At 45.2% G+C, this 19,458-nt stretch overlaps 1 protein-coding gene across 4 annotated transcripts in view; it reads left to right on the plus strand.

The window, feature by feature from the left end:
* Positions 1 to 19,458, plus strand: part of MGLL (monoglyceride lipase) — a 245,416-nt gene that overhangs the window by 90,485 nt on the left and 135,473 nt on the right. Inside the window, exons 2-3 of one of the 4 annotated variants that reach the window (XM_042912500.1) lie at positions 14,276 to 14,387; positions 17,738 to 17,851. The exons of 2 other annotated variants lie outside the window; for them this stretch is intronic. In XM_042912500.1, the coding sequence (XP_042768434.1) occupies positions 17,824 to 17,851 (28 nt within the window). In that variant the 5' untranslated portion in view covers positions 14,276 to 14,387; positions 17,738 to 17,823. The remainder of the gene's footprint in view (positions 1 to 14,275; positions 14,388 to 17,737; positions 17,852 to 19,458) is intronic. One more of the 4 variants, XM_042912492.1, reaches the window with a different exon arrangement.

Raw genomic sequence — 19,458 nt, forward strand, 5'->3', positions numbered from 1 at the left:
CCCATGTAGTATGCCACATTCCACGTGAGACAGGAAGAGAATAAGTATATTTTGTCATATTTGATTGCATTTGCACATAAAGTAAGGCTAAAGGGCAAGGATGGGAGTGAAACTTCTCAACATATCCCTTCCCATTTTTTCTTTGAGTTTTGAATCATGCAAATATAGTACACACTTTAAAAGCTAAAAATTAGAGTAAATGTAAGATTTATATTGTGTTTTTCTCTTTTTAGTGTTTATTTTTTGAGAGAGAGAGAGAGTGTGTGAAGGGGGGGAGAATGAGAGAGAGAGAGAGGGAGACACAGAGTCTGAGTTGTCAGCACAGAGCCCACGTAGGGCTCGAACTCACGAACCGCAAAATCATGACCCGAGCTGAAGTCAGATGCCTAACTTGACTGAGCCACCCAGGCGCCCCTGTACTGTGTTTTTCTTTAATGTTCTGAGTCATCTCTGATTCCTTCAAGTTCCTGTCCATCTTTCTCTTACTTGGTGGCAGTTTTCCTCAAATGTCTGGTGACCATTCGTTGCCACGTGTGTTTAATTAAGGAAAGACGGTCCTGGCCAGTGTTGGTTTCTGTGCCGTGGGTCTCTGTTTTCCCCAGTGCTGGATCCCCTGCTGGCAGGTTGTGTGTGAGCCGGGAGTGCAAGCCTACAGTGGGGAGAGGTCCCTGCGTGGTACAGGTCAGGGAGCTGGCTGGCTGACTGGGAGCCCACGGCCGCATGGCAAGCAGAGCTGTGTTCTGCTCTATCCCGGTCCTGGGCTGAGGGACTTCTCTTTCCCTTCTGTATCCACCCCTGTGTCTGCCTGTGCTCCACTCTGCTTCTCTTGCCAAGGATCTCAGCTGAGGCCTTGCCCTTTCTTTGGAGTGCGTTCGCTGCTGCCAGGAGCTGTTTGACAGAGACAGGAGGACTCAGATTTTCCCAATGGTCTGGATGTGACTTAGATGCCCAAGAGTGGCTCCTGTCTCTGTACCTGCAGGTACCCATCAGGGGGCTTCTCCAGGGCTCCCCTGGGAAGAACGCCTTAACCCTCTGCCCTGATTTCTCTATCCATCAGGCTCCAACTGCTTTCTCCCTTCCTAAAATGCCTCTGAAATCCTGGTCTGCAGGGGGCACCCTTTGTTGCCTTCCAATGTTATTATAGCTTTATTACAGCTCAAAAACAGAAAGAATAGTTGTTTTCTCCCATCCTTACAAAGTCTGTTGGGAAGCAGGGGTGGCAGGTGTGTATGCTCCTGAAACAGGTCCCGGGGACCTCGCTGTTGCAGCATCGTCGTTATCTCCACTTGTCAAGTCAAGAGTACACAAGTTTATTATACTCATTTCAGAAGACAGGGAAATATAATACATTTAAGTAAGGTGTCAGAATCCATCAGTATTCAAGAAAAAAAAAATTGACCTATATATTTCCAGCAGAGAGGGATTGTCTGAAGGAAATTGGTTTTCCACTAAGGAAAGGCTGGGGGTGCGTAAAGCGGGGGTGGGGTGGGGGGAGGTGTTGGTGCCCAGAGACCAGGGCGTAAATGAATGTGCTGATGCCCCCGTTGGTGTCCACCACGCCGTCACTGTGGAGTGGGTGTGTTGCTCGTCTCTGTAGATGCTGGGCTCCCTTTGCTGCTGCAAACAGCCGGAACCTGCCTGTGGCATCTGGGTGGCATGGGTGCCTGGAAAAGCCCAGCTGGATCCCTGCTAAATCCCAGCTGGATCCCTGCTATCAGGGCATCTGCACCAGGGTGTTTCTCACTTCCTTCCTCAACTGCATAATGAAGAAAAAGAAAGGATAAAATTGAAACATTCACGGACACAACTAAGTTATGGGGGAATTGACAAGACATTCCTGGAGGTTCAGCAAACAGCTCAGGAGCCAGACTGCCTGGTTCAATCTCTGCCATTTAGCAGGGCAGGGATGACTGTGCCTCAGTTTCCCCACTGGGGGAGTGATAAGAGCAGCACCTCATGGGGTTTTTGTAACGATAAATGAGTTAATGCATGCATGGTCCTTAGAACAGTGCCTGGAATAGTCGTCCTTTGTGAACACTAGGGCACTCAAAGAAGTGACTCTGTTTTAAAAATGCTTTTCTCATTTGGTGGAACTGGACTTTATGGAAGGATATTTTTAAAAAATTTTAATGTTCATTTATTATTTTTAAGAGACAGAGTACGAGTGGGAGAGGGACAGAGAGAGAGGGAGACACAGAATCTGAAGCAGGCTCCAGGCTTTGAGCTGTCAGCCTGATGCGGGGCTCAAACTCATGAACTTGGAGATTATGACCTGAGCCGAAGTCGGACACATAACCGACTGAGCCACCCAGGTGCCCCTATGGAGGGATATTTTTATACCCTTTAGTGAAGGAGTTCATGTTTCCAAAATCCACAAATCACTGGAAGTTTCTGAGCAGAGAACCATGTGATATGAAGTGTGTGTGACTTAATTGTACCACAGATCATGACCTTTAACCATTTTGAATAACTAATTTACCCCAAATACATTTTTGTCACAAGGGCTCTTAAAATAATATAAAAATATTAAGTATTTAAACTTAATTTTTACTTCTACCCATCTCTCAAGAAACGTGAAAAATATAGACTAAGGAGAAAAAGGAGCAGGAGTGGTGAAGGTTTTATGACAGCTGATTGACTTATTGAGTTTGGAATTTGAAAACTTGGGTTGGAGTCCCCATCTCACCTCTCACCAGCTGTGTTACTCCGAGTCATGTAAATATTGCCTCATTTTATCTTCTTTCCAAAAAAGCGAGGGGGTACTGGACCAGGTACAGTCCAACCTAACAAGCCCTCCTAACCTTGTTAGGTTACAGTTCTCAGCCCTCTCAAAATACATGAATAAACTTAAAAAAAAAGGTGTAGGATATATTTTCAAATTTGAAATAATAAAGTAAAAATTAGTGATTTTCAATATAAAATAATTTTTCATTTCCAAAAATATCTCCCATATTGTTTTTTTAATTTCAGAATCTCCTGGGCATCTCTGTAAAGTGTGTGAAACATGAAACGATTTGGGGCACCTGGGTGGCTCAGTTGGTGGAGTGTTCTACTCTTGTCTCTGGCTCAGGTCATGATGTCACGGTTCTTGGGATTGAGCCCTGCATCTGGCTCAGCGCTGACAGTGCAGAGAGACTGCTTGGGATTCTGTCTCTCTCCCTCTGCCCCTCTCCCCATCTCGTGCTCTCTCTCACTCTCTCAAAGTAAATAAATAAACATTTTTAAAAAGAGAGAAAAATTAAATGATTTATGCACAGCTTTTCAGGAGGGCTTGGAGAGCTCTGCTACTTTGACAATACAATTCTAACCTCTCAGCATGACATAAAGTGAAGATCATGATCTGGTGTCTGTTCTCCATCCCTTCTCCTCATCTACTCCTTCCTCACCTCCCAAACTTCCATTCTGGCATTAAGACAACTCTTAGCCATTTCTTAATGTCCTCTGCATCCCCACTGTCCAGCATGTGGTGGGCACTCAACAAATGTTTGTTAAGTGGACATCTCGATTTTGCTTTGATCTGCATTCAAAAGATAAATAGATGTTCCAAAGAGGGAGGTCAATTCACAAACTAGAAGGCTCAGAGGGACTGGTGTACTTTAACTTTATTCAACTTTATTTTTTTTTAATTTTCTTTATTAAAAAAACTTTTTAAATGTATATTTATTTTTGAGAGAGAGAGAGAGGGGCAGAGAGAGAGAGGGAGACACAGAATCCGAAGCAGGCTCCAGGCTCTGAACTGTCAGCACAGAGCCCGACGCAGGGCTCGAACTCTCAAACCGCGAGATCATGACCTGAGCTGAAGTCGGACGCCCAACCGACTGAACCACCAGGCACCCCTAATAGTTTGACTTTAAAGGTAACTTTAAATGAGAGGAGTCCTTCAGGGAACAATGTGTGTGTTATCCCACAGATGCTCCGGGGTAGAGTGAGGAGGGAGGCAGCATGACCCAGTGCAGAGGGAAGCCTGTTGGACTGGGGCACCTGTGGTTGCACAAGTATTGAACACCTGGTCAATAACTGGTATGGCAGGGACACCTCAGCAGCATCCTGGATGCTCCTTTCCACACCTCCTTCAGGTGTTAACATACAGATTTCCCCCCAGCATTTTATTATGATAATATCTCAACATACAGAAAATTTGAAAGAATTGTACAGCACTTTAGAGTCAGACAGGAAGTTTTATTCACTCTGACATGGGGGTCTCTCTACCTAATGCAATGGCTTGTAGGTGGGGCTGCAGCCATCCAGCGTGCAGGTGAGTAATATTTTAACATTTTGGATCCTGGAGAGTCAGGAAATCACGGTTTTGTTCGTGCTGCCTTTTGGGGAGTGGGCTGGAATAATTTTGCCTTTTCTTCCCATCTGGCTATGAACAAACCCTCCATATATTTTAAGGCACCGTTCAACTAGCACCATTAAAGCTGACTGAATCTCTCCCTTCCACACAAGGCCCTCCCTTGACCTTTCTTAGGGCACTTAGCCATTCTCTGCGTGTGGGCTCCTTTTCTGGACACGTTTTATATCTCATTGGCCGTGAGCTCCTGTCGGGGTAGGCGCCCTTCCCTTTGTGTCCTCGGCTTTCCCATAGCACCTTGCAGGCAGCAGGGACTTCAAGTTGCCCGGGCAGGGACTGAGAATCTGTGCGTGGGGACTGAAGTGTCACAGATATGTGTGTCTGGGAATGGGCCTGTTCAGTAGGAGCTGGTGAGAGCTGCATTTGGGGCGTGTGCCTGCTCTCTTGCGCTGTAAAAATAGCCACAGACGAAGCCTATCATCAATCTGCAGAGGAAGCCACCTCAGGAACACCCAGAAAGCCACCTGCTGAGAATATCACACCAAACTGGGGGGGGGGGGTGTTGAAAGAGTAGGTGTTGTTAAGAATATGGGAATCAGAAATGTGATCTATATGGAAAACAGCAGCTCATTAGCATGTGTCAAGTGTGGACCAGGGGAGGGTTGGCTTTCTCCATATCCCTGAGGGTTTGGATCAGTAGGCAGGAGTGACTCTACCCAATTTGTAAAAATGACATGATTTCTCACCCCGGAAGCCTCGGGTTCCTCGTCTTTAGAACCCATACTCACCAAGATGCCCTCTGATTTTTACTGTTTTCCAAGCAGGCTTCTGAGCTGGGAAGAAAACCTGGCAGGCTGCCGACACGAATACTGCAGGATACTTGGCAATCACATTTAGTTTAAAAAAAAATTGCGCTTATTTTTTCAATTATAAAAATAATACACGCTTATAATAGAAAATTGGGAAGTATTAAAAACTAGAAAGGAAGAAATAATTATTCATGATTTCACTGCCCAGAACACCCACTGTTAACATTTTAGTGTATTTTCTTCCAGTCATTTGCTATGAATTTTTATATAGTTGGATATATTTTTGGGGTGCACTCTTGATCTTTCACTTTTGACTTGAAAGTTATAACACGAGCATTTGTCCATGATGGATGACTGTTATAGGTATTTACCACCTAGAGTTTTACTTCTATTTTTCTAGCTTTTTAAACTCTTCAGAGACATCAATAAAATTAGAAGTATACACTTTTTTTTTTTTTTTTTTTGCTCACCGCAGCAGTAGAAGCTCATGGTAGCAAAAAACATCAAAGAGGACAGGAAAATATAATTTGGAAAAGAGAAAGTTTCTTACACTTCCTCTCCTCAGAATCACCATCATGGGGTGAGCTTTTCTATACATATGTGACCATTCATATATTTATACACATGTACAATTTTAAGATTTCTAGTACTTATTCATTACAGTATGAAGTAAGTATTTGAAAGGGCGAGTGTGCAGAATAAAATGTGGATGGCCGTGCCCAGCACACCCTCATTCCCTTCCCTCAGGGTGACAGCACTTAGGAATTTGGAATCTGTGTGTCCAGTTCCATCCCTGAGCACTTATGTACAGATGATCATGTTCATTCACATTTTGCTGAGGGCTGCTAGAGCAGTGGAATTGAATATGTGAAACAAACACGGAGTATGTGACCTTCACCGCCTGGCATACATATGTGACTTTGCTGGGCAGAGGCGTTTTGCAGATGTAATTAAGGTTACTACTCAGTTATTGTCTGCCTAGTATAATGTCACATGTCCATTGTACCTCAGTTAGGGGGGAAAGGGGGAAAAGGCAAGTAGAGAAATTCTAAGCACAAGATGGCTTGAAGACAGGAGGGGCCATGTAGCTGGAAACGGGGCCATCGTCCCTACAACCAAAAGGAGCTGATTTCTAGAAGTAGGTTCTTCCCCAGAGACTCCAGGTAAGAGGCTGGCAGCCAACACCTTGATTTCTGGCTTGTGAGCCCTGGCCAGAGAATCTAGCCATGCTGTGTCAGACTTCTGAACTACAGAGGTGAGAGCTAATAAACGGGTGTTGTTTTAAGTCACTGTTTGAGATCATTTGCTATGCAGCCTGGAAAATGAATACAGATTTGTGTTGTATTGTAGATTTTTACGATCCGGCTATTTGTGGTAAAAGTTTGCTGACCATGTACTAGACAGCCCCCATTTTTCTTTCTCCATTGAAATTTCCTGAGCCTTTACCTCTTCTGGATGATTATTGTGGAAGGTGCCTCCAGGTCCCTAAAAAACATTTTCATATCACTCCTTCCTTTTCAGGTTTTCTTCCGGACTATGGATTCCCACCCTAAAACTCAAAGTGGGCTTAGCTTCCCACTCTGGCCCATCCTCGCCCTCCATGGTTTTAGTGTGATTATGCTGATGGTCAGTGTTCATACTATCATGGCTACGGAAATACTATTTGCAACTATACAATTGCCCAATGTAGTAAACTATGATTACCTTTTCTTTTTCCCCACACAACTTTTGTTTTCCCTGGAGTTAGTAATTGTCTTTTGTTTTCATGAACTTTGTGTTAATTCAGTCCCAAACTCCTTACCCATTGTCTATATTTCCTCACAGTACATCAGATACACTACCAGTTCATCTTCCCCAGGGTATCTTCTGGACTGAGCCACTCCAACTCGGACCACGGCACAGTTGTCCTTCTGGAATGTCTCTTCAACATCATCTTGCTCATACCCTTTCCTTTGTCCCTATATGGGATCTACTATTTTCTGGATTCCTAATGCCTTCTCTATCTTGGTTGAGTCATTTGTTTGAGAATGTCCTTCAGGAGCTTCTTCAGAGAGGATGTGTGGGAGGCAAATTTCTTGAGAATCTTACATTTGAAAATGTCTTTATTTTACTCTCACACTTGACTGATAGTTTGGCTGAGGAAAGAGGTCTTCTAGGCAGGAAAAGAGGGTTGCCTTGCTGCCAACCAGGTTCTAGTGTTGCTCTTTAGAAGTCCAACTCTGTGGTGGGTAGAGTAATGCCCCCATCCCAAAGATTCCCTGGCCATTATCTCTGGAACCTGTGAACGTGTGACAAAAGGGATTTTGCAGGTGTGATTAAATTAAGGATTTTGAAACAGAGAGATTATCCTGGTGGGTTGAATATAGTAGCAAGCATTGTCCTAGGAGGAAGACAGAGGGGTTGGAGTCAGAGAAGAAGATGTGAGAGTGGAGGCAGAGGTGGCGCGGCAGGCAGAGAGGGAGGGGCTTGAAGATGCTACTCGTCTGGAAGACAGAGGGACCATGAGCCAAAGAATACAGGTGACCTCTAAAAGCTAGAAAAGGCAAAGAAACTGATTCTTCCCCCAGAGTCTTCAGAAGAAACACACCCCAGCCTGCCCCATGACTTCAGACCAGTGAGACCTGTTTGGGATTCTTGGCCTCCAGAACTAAGTTTATGTCATCGTAAGCCACTAAATTTGTGGTTATTTTTTATAGCAGCAGCGGGAAATGAATACAAATGCCATTCAATGAAAGTCTGACAGATAGTCTGATTATAGGTGGTTGACAGTCTGATTCTTGATCTTTTCCCCTCAGGCTTTCTCTGTCTCTGGAAACTTGTAGGATCTCTTCTGCCTCCAGCATCCTGAGGGTTCAGGATGGTGTGCCTCAGTGCACATTTGGTGGATCTCTATGATGTGGCAACTCATCTTCTGGGTGGGGGGCGCAGCTAGACTCTTCCCCCACTGGTCCCCACTCACCCTCTGTTTGATTATCTTTTTTTCCGAAATGCCTGCCATTTGAATACTGGACCTCACAGACCAGTCTTTTAATTTTCTCAGCTTTTCTGCTTTACTTTCCAGCTCTTTGTCTTTTGTTTACTTTGTGTCCTTTTATCTTCTAAACTTTCTGTTGAGCTTTTCATTTCGGCCATCATGACTCTAATTTCTGGGATTTCCTTTTTGTTCTCTGAATGTTAATTTTGTGTGTGTGAGAGAGAGAATTCGAACCTGAGCATGTCTCTCTGTCTCTGTCTCTGTTTCTGTCTCTGTCTCTGTGTGTGTGTCTCTGTCTCTGTCTCTCTCTCTCTCTCTCACACACACACACACACACACACACACACACACACACACACCCTGCTAGTGGAGGAGGGGCAGAGGGAGAGAGAGAATCTCAAGCAGGCTCCAGGGTCAGTGTGGAGCCCAATGAGTGTCTTGATCTCACGACCCTGATAATATGACCTGAGCCAAAATCAAGAGTCAGACGCTTAACTGAGCCACCCAGGTGCCCCATGAATGTTAATTTTTATGGTATCTTGTCCGTTTCATGGTTGCATTATCTTCTTTGATCTTTCTGAGGCTATTAATAATCTTTTTGTTTTAAACATTCTTCTCTTTGCAAAAATCTCTGTTTTCTCCAGATTTTCATTCTCTGTTTGTCTCCATCTTGGCCCATGTCTACCTGCACCTGGGTATCCTCTTGCACGTTAGAGCTTTCCCTCTGCTGTGCCCTGATGCCTCTTCACAGTCAGGAATGGGGCACTAAAACAATTATTGGAAACCAGGGGCCTAGGTGGGGCCTGTCAACTTGGCGCCTCACTGCAGGGTGCTGTGGCTAGGTCGCTTGGTTGGGGATGTCCCAGTGTCATTCTGCAGATTCCATCCAGAAAGATCCTCTGGTCTCCTGCCTCAAGGTGAAGATTTCTGGAAACAGAGCCAGGAGAACAACTGGGGATTTCAGCATCAAATATACACATAATCTTTTTGGTTTTATTGGTATGACAACATTGCCTTCGACTGTGCCTCGTGTTTCCCAGTGCAGAAGACTCCCTTTTATACTCTCCCCTCCCAGAACGTTTCTCATCCTCTGCTAGGTTGGGAGAAAGGCAATAATGTGGAGTGGGGCGGGGTCTCAGCGGGTGGCTTCTCCCGAAATCCCCCTCATCACCATCATTGTCACCCCTGCCTCCAAAGGTGTCCAGTGCCCCTCGTTCCTGGGCATCCCGGGATTCTGCAGATGTTCCTCTGGTTTCTCCACTTCTAGCCGAACACTTTGTCTTCCTGGGCTGCTGAGTGTGCCATTCACCTGTCCTCCCTCTGGGTTCCAGCTCCCAAAGCTGGGTCACAATTGTCTCTCTCCTGCCTCCTCTCCCTACAAGTTCTGACTTTTTAAAGTGACCTTCTTCTTGGCATCTAAAAGGGGTTTTGGGGGGCGCCTGGGTGGCGCAGTCGGTTAAGCGTCCGACTTCAGCCAGGTCACGATCTCGCGGTCTGTGCGTTCGAGCCCCGCGTCGGGCTCTGGGCTGATGGCTCGGAGCCTGGAGCCTGTTTCTCATTCTGTGTCTCCCTCTCTCTCTGCCCCTCCCCCGTTCATGCTCTGTCTCTCTCTGTCCCAAAAATAAATAAAAAACGTTGAAAAAAAAAAATTAAAAAAAAAAAAAAAAAAAAAAGGGGTTTTGGAAGAGAACAAAATAGACACCTGTGTTCAATCTGCTGTCTCCACCTGCTGTGATTTATTGGGCACCTCAGGAAAATACTTCTTTTAACAGCTCTTTCCTTACACAACAATATTCTTTTCAATAGCAATCGTGAAATAATAATCATGAAGAAGACTATCTAGAAGAGAAATGCCACAGTGAAAATTTTCTTTTATTGAACTTCACACATAGAATCATGTCAGCACACAAACACGAACAAGGAAAAAGCAATGGATTAACATTTTTAATTGGATTAATTTAAAAGGGGGAATATGCAGTGAACTCTCACACTCTATTTCAGTGTTTTAAATTTTAAACAGAAATTAAAAATTCCAAGTCATCATGTAAAAGAATAGCAGAACTGCAGGAACTCAAGTTCCCTTTTCTCCTCTGCAAAATCACTGTTTGTTTTTTTTTTTTTAATCTGCTATCTCAAAGTGGAACATGTGATATCCATACCGTGTATACACTGGAGATAGGAGTCCAAAGCAAGTGTAAATGACTCCAGACTTCCCGCCTGTGTTGGGACCCAGAAGTTCTCTGAATGGACTAGGCAAACTGTTCCCACTGTGCTGCCCTTAGCATATACATCACATTCTAGAAGGTCCTTAAATTATTTTTAAAGTAAAATTTGTTGACCACCTACCGTATGCTAGATACTGCTCAGAGCTTTCACCTGTATTCTCTGTATATGGATATATGTAATTGAGTTGTCGTCTTTTTTTTTTTTTAATGTTTTGATTTAATTGAGAGAGAGAGAGAGAGAGAAAGAGAGACAGAACAAGTGGGGTTGGGGGGGGGGGTAGGTGGGACAGAGAGAGAGAGAGGGAGACAGAGAATACAAAGCAGGTTTCAGGCTCCAAGCTGTCAGCACAGAGCCCGATGCGGGGCTTGAACTCACGGACTTTGAGATCATGACCCGAGCCAAAGTCAGATACTTAACCGACTGAGCCACCCAGGCGCCCCGAGTCCTCTTCTGATGATTTCGGCGATGTTCACTGCCTGCTAGGTCAAGTGGTTCCGTGTCAACTGTGCCTGCAGTTCAACACTGAGATGGAAAACCCTCTTCTAGTGAAGTTGGGCTGCAGGTTACCCGTCACCCAGCTGCATGAGTAAACGATTTGTACAAATGTGTGGAGAAACTGAGGGAGGGATTTCCAATCCCCTTGAGAGGCTTTCCTCCTTGGTTCCCCTCCCATCCTGCAGCCGAATTCCTGACTCATTCATAAGGAGTCTGTCGCTGGCTCAGCTTGTCATGGCTGCTGTGGTCGTGGCTGTTGATGTCACTTGTAGAAGTTCATGTTTGTGTGAAGGTATTTTACAAGACAGTTTCCCTCTTACTTTTTCTGCCTCAGCTTGTGAACCTCACTGTGCATGTTGTTGTCAGGAACAAACCTGACCATGTCCCAGAGTGGGGGTGAAGCTGATGGGTCTCTTCCGCTCTGCGTTGACCGCTACCCACTGACAGTGCCAAATCCACTGTGAGCAGAGCCCCCTTGTTCGTGTCCCCAAAAGTCTTACTGAAACCTACCCACCATGGGATGGCATTAGGAGGCAGGGCCTTCAGGAGGTAACCAGGTGATGAGGGTGGAGTCCTCATGAATGGAATTAGCGCCCTTAGGAAAGAGACCCCAGAGAGCTTTCTAGCCCCCTTTCAGCCATGTGAGGACCCGATGAGAAGTCAGTCATCTGCAACCAGGAAGAGAGTTCTCACCAGAACCTGATCAGGCTGGGACACCGAACTCGGACTTCCGGCCTGCAGAACCATGAGAAACAAATTTCTGTCGTTTAGAAGTCACCTCATCTATGGTGAGGAGCTATAGCAGCCAAAATGAACTAGGACATCCTTTTCTTTTTTTAATGTAAGTACTTTCATTTATTTTCTACATTGTCATTGGAAGAAGCAACAGGTCGGTAGGATGCAGAAGGTCTCTTGAATACATTGCCTCCTTGAATACATCGTCTCAGACCCTCTTGTATGTAACTCAAATTCTTTCCCTTCATTACATCTTATTTTTCTCCTCCAGCTTTCACTGTGACAAATTTCAAATCCACCCCCAAAGTTAAAAGACTAATACGATGAAAAAGTATATGCTCTGTATCAACAATTTACCAACTGCAACATTTTGTTTTAGTGTTTTCCCTTCCTCCCTGGCCTTCTCTCTTTCCTCATTACACTTACATACACATATACACATTTAAAAGTCATTGGAAAGCTGGGCGCCTGGGTGGCTCAGTTGGTTGAGCATCTGACTTCGGCTTAGGTCATGATCTCACCGTCTATGAATTCGGGCCCCGCGTCGGGCCCTGTGCTGACAGCTCAGAGCCTGGAGCCTGCCTCGGATTCTGTGTCTCCCTCTCTCTGTGCCCCTCCCCTGCTCACTCTCTCTCTCTCAAAAACGAATAAACATCACAAAATTTTAAAAAATCATTGGATGGGGCGCCTGGGTGGCTCAGTCGGTTAAGCGGCCGACTTCGGCTCAGGTCACGATCTCGCGGTCTGTGAGTTCGAGCCCCACGTCGGGCTCTGTGCTGACAGCTCAGAGCCTGGAGCCTGTTTCAGATTCTGTGTCTCCCTCTCTCTCTGCCCCTCCCCTGTTCATGCTCTGTCTCTCTCTGTCTCAAAAAGAAAGAAACGTTAAAAAAAAATTTTAAAAATCATTGGAAACTAAATTTCAGGCATCGTGATATTTCACCTTTAAAAACATCAGCATATAGTTACTAAGAAAAAGGACATTCTCTTACATAATCCCCACACAATGATCTCAGCTGATGAGTTTAACATTGGTCTGTACTATCATTTAGTATATAGACTGTATTTGAATTTCCCCAATTGTCCTAACAATTGTCTTTCACAGTGGGGTTTTTTTTTTTTTGATCAAAGATTTAATCAAGTATTTGCATTGATTTGTTATATTTCTTCATGTGCTTTAAGCTAGAGTAGTTCCGTTTCCTTTATGTGCTCACGTATGTGCTTATGTGCACATTCATGTGCATGTGTATCTCATGACATCGACATTGTTGAGTCCAGTCCAAATCTTTCCAGAATGTCCCTTGATTTGCATTTGTTTTATATTTCTTTATGCTTAAATTCAGGTCGTATGTTTTTTTGTTTTTTTTGTTTTTGTTTTTTATTTATTTTTGGGACAGAGAGAGACAGAGCATGAACGGGGGAGGGGCAGAGAGAGAGGGAGACACAAAATCGGAAACAGGCTCCAGGCTCCGAGCCATCAGCCCAGAGCCTGACGCGGGGCTCGAACTCACGGACCGCGAGATCGTGACCTGGCTGAAGTCGGACGCTTAACCGACTGCGCCACCCAGGCGCCCCCAGGTCGTATGGTTTTTGAAGGAAACCTGTAAAGTGACATTCCGTTCCTAGTGCACTTGGTACCTTTATTACTCATGTTAGGATTGACTGCTTGGCTAAGGTATCATTGCAAAGGTGTCCTTATCTCTTTACAAGAAACTGGGTTTATTTTTTTAATTTTCTTTTTTTTAAATAATTTTTAATTAAGTTTATTTATTTATTTTGGGCGAGAGAGAGAGCGCGCACACGCGTGAACATGAGTGGGGGGAGGGGCAGGGAGAGAAGGAGAGAGAGAATCCCAAGCAGGCTCTGTCTGCTCAGAGTCTGACATGGGGCTTGACCTCACAAACTGCGAGATCATGACTTGAGTCAAAATCAAGAGCTGGATGCTCAACCAACTGAGCCACCCAGGCACCCCTGATGTTTAAATTTTCAAAAAATTTACTTAATTTATTTTATTCAAATTATTAACATACAGTGTTATATGGGAAACTGGGTTTTAAAATCCTTTCATGGGGTGTAGTTTCCAACCAAGTGCTGTGCACATGGTACCTGACAGTTAATTTGCTGAGTTAGAAGGAAAGTGAACATTTTGTTGTGCTTCCCTCTTTGGGTCACATTAGCATCTCATCGAATTTCGCCAGCCAGTTCATCATTATTCCCATTTTATAGACGAGACAGTTGAGGCCCAGAAACATAAACATAAGTGATTTGTTCCAAGTGCACCCCAAGAGATACACTGGGATTCAGACCCAAGGGTGTTGTAAAGTTGACCACTGCCTTATTTCCCTGCCCTTCCCTGCCTAGAAGTCTGTTCCTGTCTCCTTACTCTGGGGGGGGGGGGGGGGTGGAAATGCTCATGACTTGCTTCTATACACATGGGCGGTGGATAAAACTTCTGCAGGCCAGAGATGTTAGCAAGTGTCCTTTAAAACAGCGCCGGAATTTGTGCTTATGAAGCACGTGTAAATAGGACAGCACTCATTTACTCCTTGCTGGCATTGAATAACCTCTCACAGCCTGACAATTCTACTTTTGAGAAATCAAAAAATCACTATCAGGTCAGCATGTCAGAATAAATTGAGCAGAAAATGCAAGCATGTTACATCAGGTTTTCCCAAAAGTATTCCAGAGATCCCAGTGTAGCATATGAAGGCAGAGGCTGCTGACACTCTCCCCTTCTTTCTCAAGGAAGTAGGACCTCGCACTTTTGACTTGGCAGATGGCTGCCACATGGCTGCCCAGAAGAACTACATTTCCCAGGCTTCCTTGCAGCTAGATTCCTACCCTGTCAGTATGCCACGTAAGTGAGCCCTAGGTGCAATTTCCAAGTTGTACTCTTAGAGGGAAGAGCCTTGTGCTCTGCATGCTCCTTCCAGATAGAACACGGGATGTGAATATCTAAAAGTGGTGGGGGGGAGTATAGAATGCATTCTGAATGCAGATGTGGCAGGGGTGAATGGAGAACACGCAGGACCATGTAGGGATGAATGGAGAGTGCACTGGAACCACATAGGGGTGAATGGAAAATGCCCAGGGACTGCAGCTGGGGCAAAGATCAAGTGCAGAGGTGGCAAGAGTAGAGTACTGAGGCACAGGGGTGAGCATGTTGAATCTTGTGGAAAAGGGCCCAGCCCCGGTAGAGTGGCACCAAGATGGAGGGAGCTGGGGACTCTCACACTGAGATGCCTTCCTGCCAGCCTACTCTGCCCATGGCCATACTATTAGGTGAGAAAGAAACAAACAGCTTCATGTTTTTAATAAAATTTTTAAATTTATTTTTTAATTTGAGACAGAGAAAGCGTGCATGAGCAGGGGAGAGGAGCAGGGGGGAGAGAGAGAATCCCAAGCAGGCTCTGTGCTCGATCACAACCTGACCTGGGATCACGACCCGAGCCAAAATCAGGAGTCGGATGGTCAGATGCTCAAGTGACTGAGCCACCCGGGAGCCCCAACAACTTCATTTTTAAAGACACTTTTATCAGGTGACTTTTTTTTTTTAGGACAGCCGAACCTATTTCCAAAGTAACAGCTGAGGCCACACTCTTCGACTTCATCCTACCTGGCTTCCCTCCCCCCTTTCACACCACAGCTCTCTGAGGACACCCTGCATTTCAATATGTGTGTGGTTTTTCTTGCGAGTTTTGTATATGCTGCCTCTGCTCTGCCCAAATGCCCTCCCCTCCCCTCTTCTGCCTGGTAAACTCCTACTCACCCTCTGATACTCCACAGAGCGGAGGGAGCCTTCCCTGACTCCCAGCCCTTGCCAGGCAGGATTCATTCTTTTCTCTTCTTTGAGCCCATAAGAAAGTGCCCAAATTGTTATTGGCACTTGCTCTATGGCGCCATAATTATTTGTTCACATGTCGATCTCTCCAGCTAGGCTGTAGTTTTCTTAAAGTCGGGGGCCATATTTTATTCATTTTTGTATCCCCAACGCTGCATTTGTAAAAGGTACTAATAGATCGTTGGTGAGCGGCTGAATGAACGCAGATGATATAATTACACGTATATGCATACGAAGCCTCATTCTTTACAAAAGTGTTTCCTTCTTTACATGACACCTCTTGTGAATAGCACACCCATTCCTCCCACAGGAACTCAATGAGCATACATTTACTATTATGTAATTTATAAACCAGGGGACAGATTATACATTGCCTGAAAATTTGCATCATAGATTTGTCGGGTCTCCTTAGCTGCAGTCCTGTAAATGGGCTCCTCGCCCTGGCATGGCGGTGACTGCACCATGTTACTTCAATCAGTGCCGGGGCTCTGTTTGTTTCTGTCTCTTTTCAGTTCAGAGCAGGCGATCTGGGTTGCAGTACTAGCAGTTTCCAGAAAGTGCTCAGGCGTGCTCAGAGCTAACAAAGACACTGGCATGTTTTCCTGCCCTGGAACGCTGTGGAGTTCAAGGGCTTTTCAGGCTAGCGTGTTCTGTTCCAGTGGGTATCATGTTTTGCCTTTCTTTTATTCCGTGCCAAATATCCTACCAAGGCTAGCAACTCTGCAGGTGCATTTGGCACTACTTTTGTACGAATGCTAATACTGGTATTAAAATTAATTTTCTCCTCTCTAGAAATACGTTGTTAGCATTTTGTAGGTTTCAACATGCAGTGTGTGTGGCAGGTCTAGAAGCTGTCCCACGTTTGCGGCACTCTGCTGGGACTGAATCTCCACCCATTCTGAATGCCTCTTTATTTAAAAAAAATGTTTTTTCTTTAATGTTTATTTTTGAGACAGAGAGAGACAGAGTGTGAGCAGGGGAGGGGCAGAGAGAGGGAGACACAGAACGTGAAGCAGGCTCCAGGTCCCGAGCTGTCAGCACAGAGCCCGACCTGGGGCTCAAACTCACGAGCCGTGAGATCACAACCTGAGCGAAGTCGGATGCTTAACTAACTGAATGCCCAGGTGCCCCCTGAATACCTCATTAGATGGTGGCCTATGTGTTCTTATACCTAGCCTGGGTTCTATTCTTGCCGAGATTTATCTTAAATATCCTTCATTTGTAAAAATCCTAAAATTATTCTCTGAAAAAATTCCACTTGCCCAATTTTATCCCCCGAGCTGTGGATTTTAAAAATTAATTGGGAGCATGGATTCTCTTCTCTGAGCATGCAATACTAAATATATAGAAGGCATATATTAATTTGTGGTCTTCTTTGCTCATTTTCGGTCTCCTCCAGACAGAACATAAGCTCCAGTAAGAGAGGCATCCTGTCTGTTTCATTCTGGCTGTATCCTCAGCACCTGGCACATGGGAGGTGCTCAGTAAATCTGTGCAATGGCTGGGTGGGTTGTAGACATATTTGCCGCATTAGCCAGCCGCTTTGAGTGGGGCCTGTCTGTACGGGTCTGGGAAGGAGAAGCTCGTGGTCTACACTTGCCCCTCACTCTCCACTCCTTACCTGTCCCTGATTCATCAGCACGTGGCGCCTTTCTGACGCCCAGGCCTGCTGCCCATTGTGCTGTCTCCCGTGTGAATGCCTGCTTGTTCGTGTTCTCATTTCCTTTCTCCCAGGTGTTCTGTCAGTTTAATTTGATAAACTAATTTGTCCGTAAAGTGAGCCACTCAAAATGCAAGAAGGATTTTGGGAAAGAATGGAGCCGATTTTCAGAAGCTAGTGTTTTTAAGACATGTTTTTGAGCTAACCAAGAAGGAGCTAACTCAGGACAGGGGCTTAAGTGAGCAGACAAGGAAGGCTGTCAATTTCTTATGTGACAACGATACCGGAGGGCAAGGAACTGCAGAGGGGTGGGAGGGGCAGACAGAGGGAGATTGAGGGCAGAGGGAGAAACCGTGGATCACTAAGTTTTCAATGAACACATAGTTCCATTCAACAAATGGATACTGAGCCTGTACCATGTGCCAAGTGCTCTCCTAGATGCCAGGACAAGATAGACAAAGTTCCTATTCTCATGGAACGTTCATCCTAAATCACCACCACCCAATGGAAACAGAATAAAAATCACAAATGCACGCCACATGTGGAATTTGAAATTTTCCAGTAGACGCACTGGCAAAATGAAAAGGAGTAAATGAAGTTAATTTCAATAATAAATGGTGGTTAACCCAATATATTGGGTTCGTGTCATCAGTAATATAATTGATATAAAATTATATTAATGACATACTTTGTATTCTTTTCTTAGGCTAAGTCTTTGAATTCCAGTGTATATTTCACCCTTATAACCCTCTTCAGTTCAGACGAGCCAGGTTTCAAGTGCTCCATAGCCACATGCCGTTGATGGCTACCATATTGAAAGGTACCATTCTAGATAATAAAGATGTAATATATAATAAGTATATTTATAAATAATGTAGTTTTATTATTGAGTATTGTGATATATAATGAAGTATTCTTAGCAGTAAAGGTATTTGGAAGAAAAACAAAAAGCACAGGCAATAGAGGATAAGGGGACCATCTGTCCAGGCTCCTATCTATGGAGCTGATGCTTGAGCAGAGATTGGAGAGAGTGAAGGAGTGAGCCGTGCCAGGGCTGGAGAAAGAACTCCCTAGGTGGAGGGCCTCGCAAGAGCAAAGGATCTTAGGACCCCACGTGGAGTGTTCAAGCCCCAGTAAGATGGCAGGTGATAATCATGGAGATCAGTTCAGAGCCACTGGGGCTGAGGCCTAACCCCTGGAACCTCGCACGCCAGGCAAGGAGTTTGGCCTACCATGCCCGTGTCTTGTCTTTAGGGGACATGAATCTATGCTCATGTTTCCTAGATGTTCTGGGTTTTTTTTTTTTTTGGCCCATGTTGAAGGGTAAAAGTCTAAAAGCCTCTCTCTGATGCTGTCTTAGGATCTTAACACTCTAAATATAGTGGTTGGCCTGTATCCTCTTTCAGTGTCCTTGGCAGTTCCTATATTACAGCTACTGTCACATGCTCTGGACACACACACACAGTGTGTCTGCAGTTTGGAGGGCAGAGCATGCCAACACACACCCATTTACAGGCATTTTCTCCCTGCAAGGTGTCACAAGTCACTAGCACGTCCTTTGAATAGCTTCATTCGCACATATCATAGTCATGCTTAGAAAGGGAGTTTTAAATGCATTATCAGCTTTTTTCTGGGGTCAGATATTTGGAAGGTTTTGTCCTTTCCCTTGCCGAGGAAGCCTGACTTAACCAGCTCATCTTCGTGCCATCCATCAGCTCAAGTCCCCACACTCTGAACACCTCTGGCATTTGCAGTACTCTCCAAGGGCAGGAACCTCTAGACGCCGGCCCCAGGTTGTGCATCCAGTGAGGGCAGCAGGCACTTGTGGGCGGGAGCATGCGTGCCTAAGACAGTCTGAGCAGCCCCTCTGTTTCTTTCTGGAGATTTCCCCAGTATGTTGCAGATGCATTTCAGTGACCCCTTCAATCCTCTGCTCCCCCTTCAGTACCCCCTTCACCTGCAGGGCCCTTCCGCATCAGCCCCTTAAGCTCTAGCTCTCCCTCTGGACTTCTGGGTTGGGGAGGTCAGTGTGGGATGGCCACCTCCACTTCCCGCTGTAGAGCAAGTTCTGACCCATCCTCAGGGAGGCAGCGAAGTTATTATGCTCATCACTCTCAGAAGGCAATTTAAGACATTAGGGGTCACGCTCCCCCTACCCCATGTGAGGACATCTAGGGTTCCTATTACAGCAGGTGTGGGGCTGCTGGCTACATGAAAACAGTGTTTGTAACCCCTCAAGAAAACATGCTAAGTGTTACTACTGCCTGTGGTAGCTTCACGCGCCTGGTGGCCCCCTTCCTATCGAGGCCACCGTCTATTTTTCCATGGCACTGTGCTACCTCATTGCAGTTCCATTTAGGGGACGGTGCCCATGCTCCCTATAGTTCTGGTTTAATTTATTTCTTAGAAAAAATGTAAATATTTTTA

The sequence above is a fragment of the Panthera leo genome, chromosome A2 (genome assembly GCF_018350215.1).
Source record: "Panthera leo isolate Ple1 chromosome A2, P.leo_Ple1_pat1.1, whole genome shotgun sequence".
NCBI classification, from domain to species: Eukaryota; Metazoa; Chordata; class Mammalia; order Carnivora; family Felidae; genus Panthera; species Panthera leo.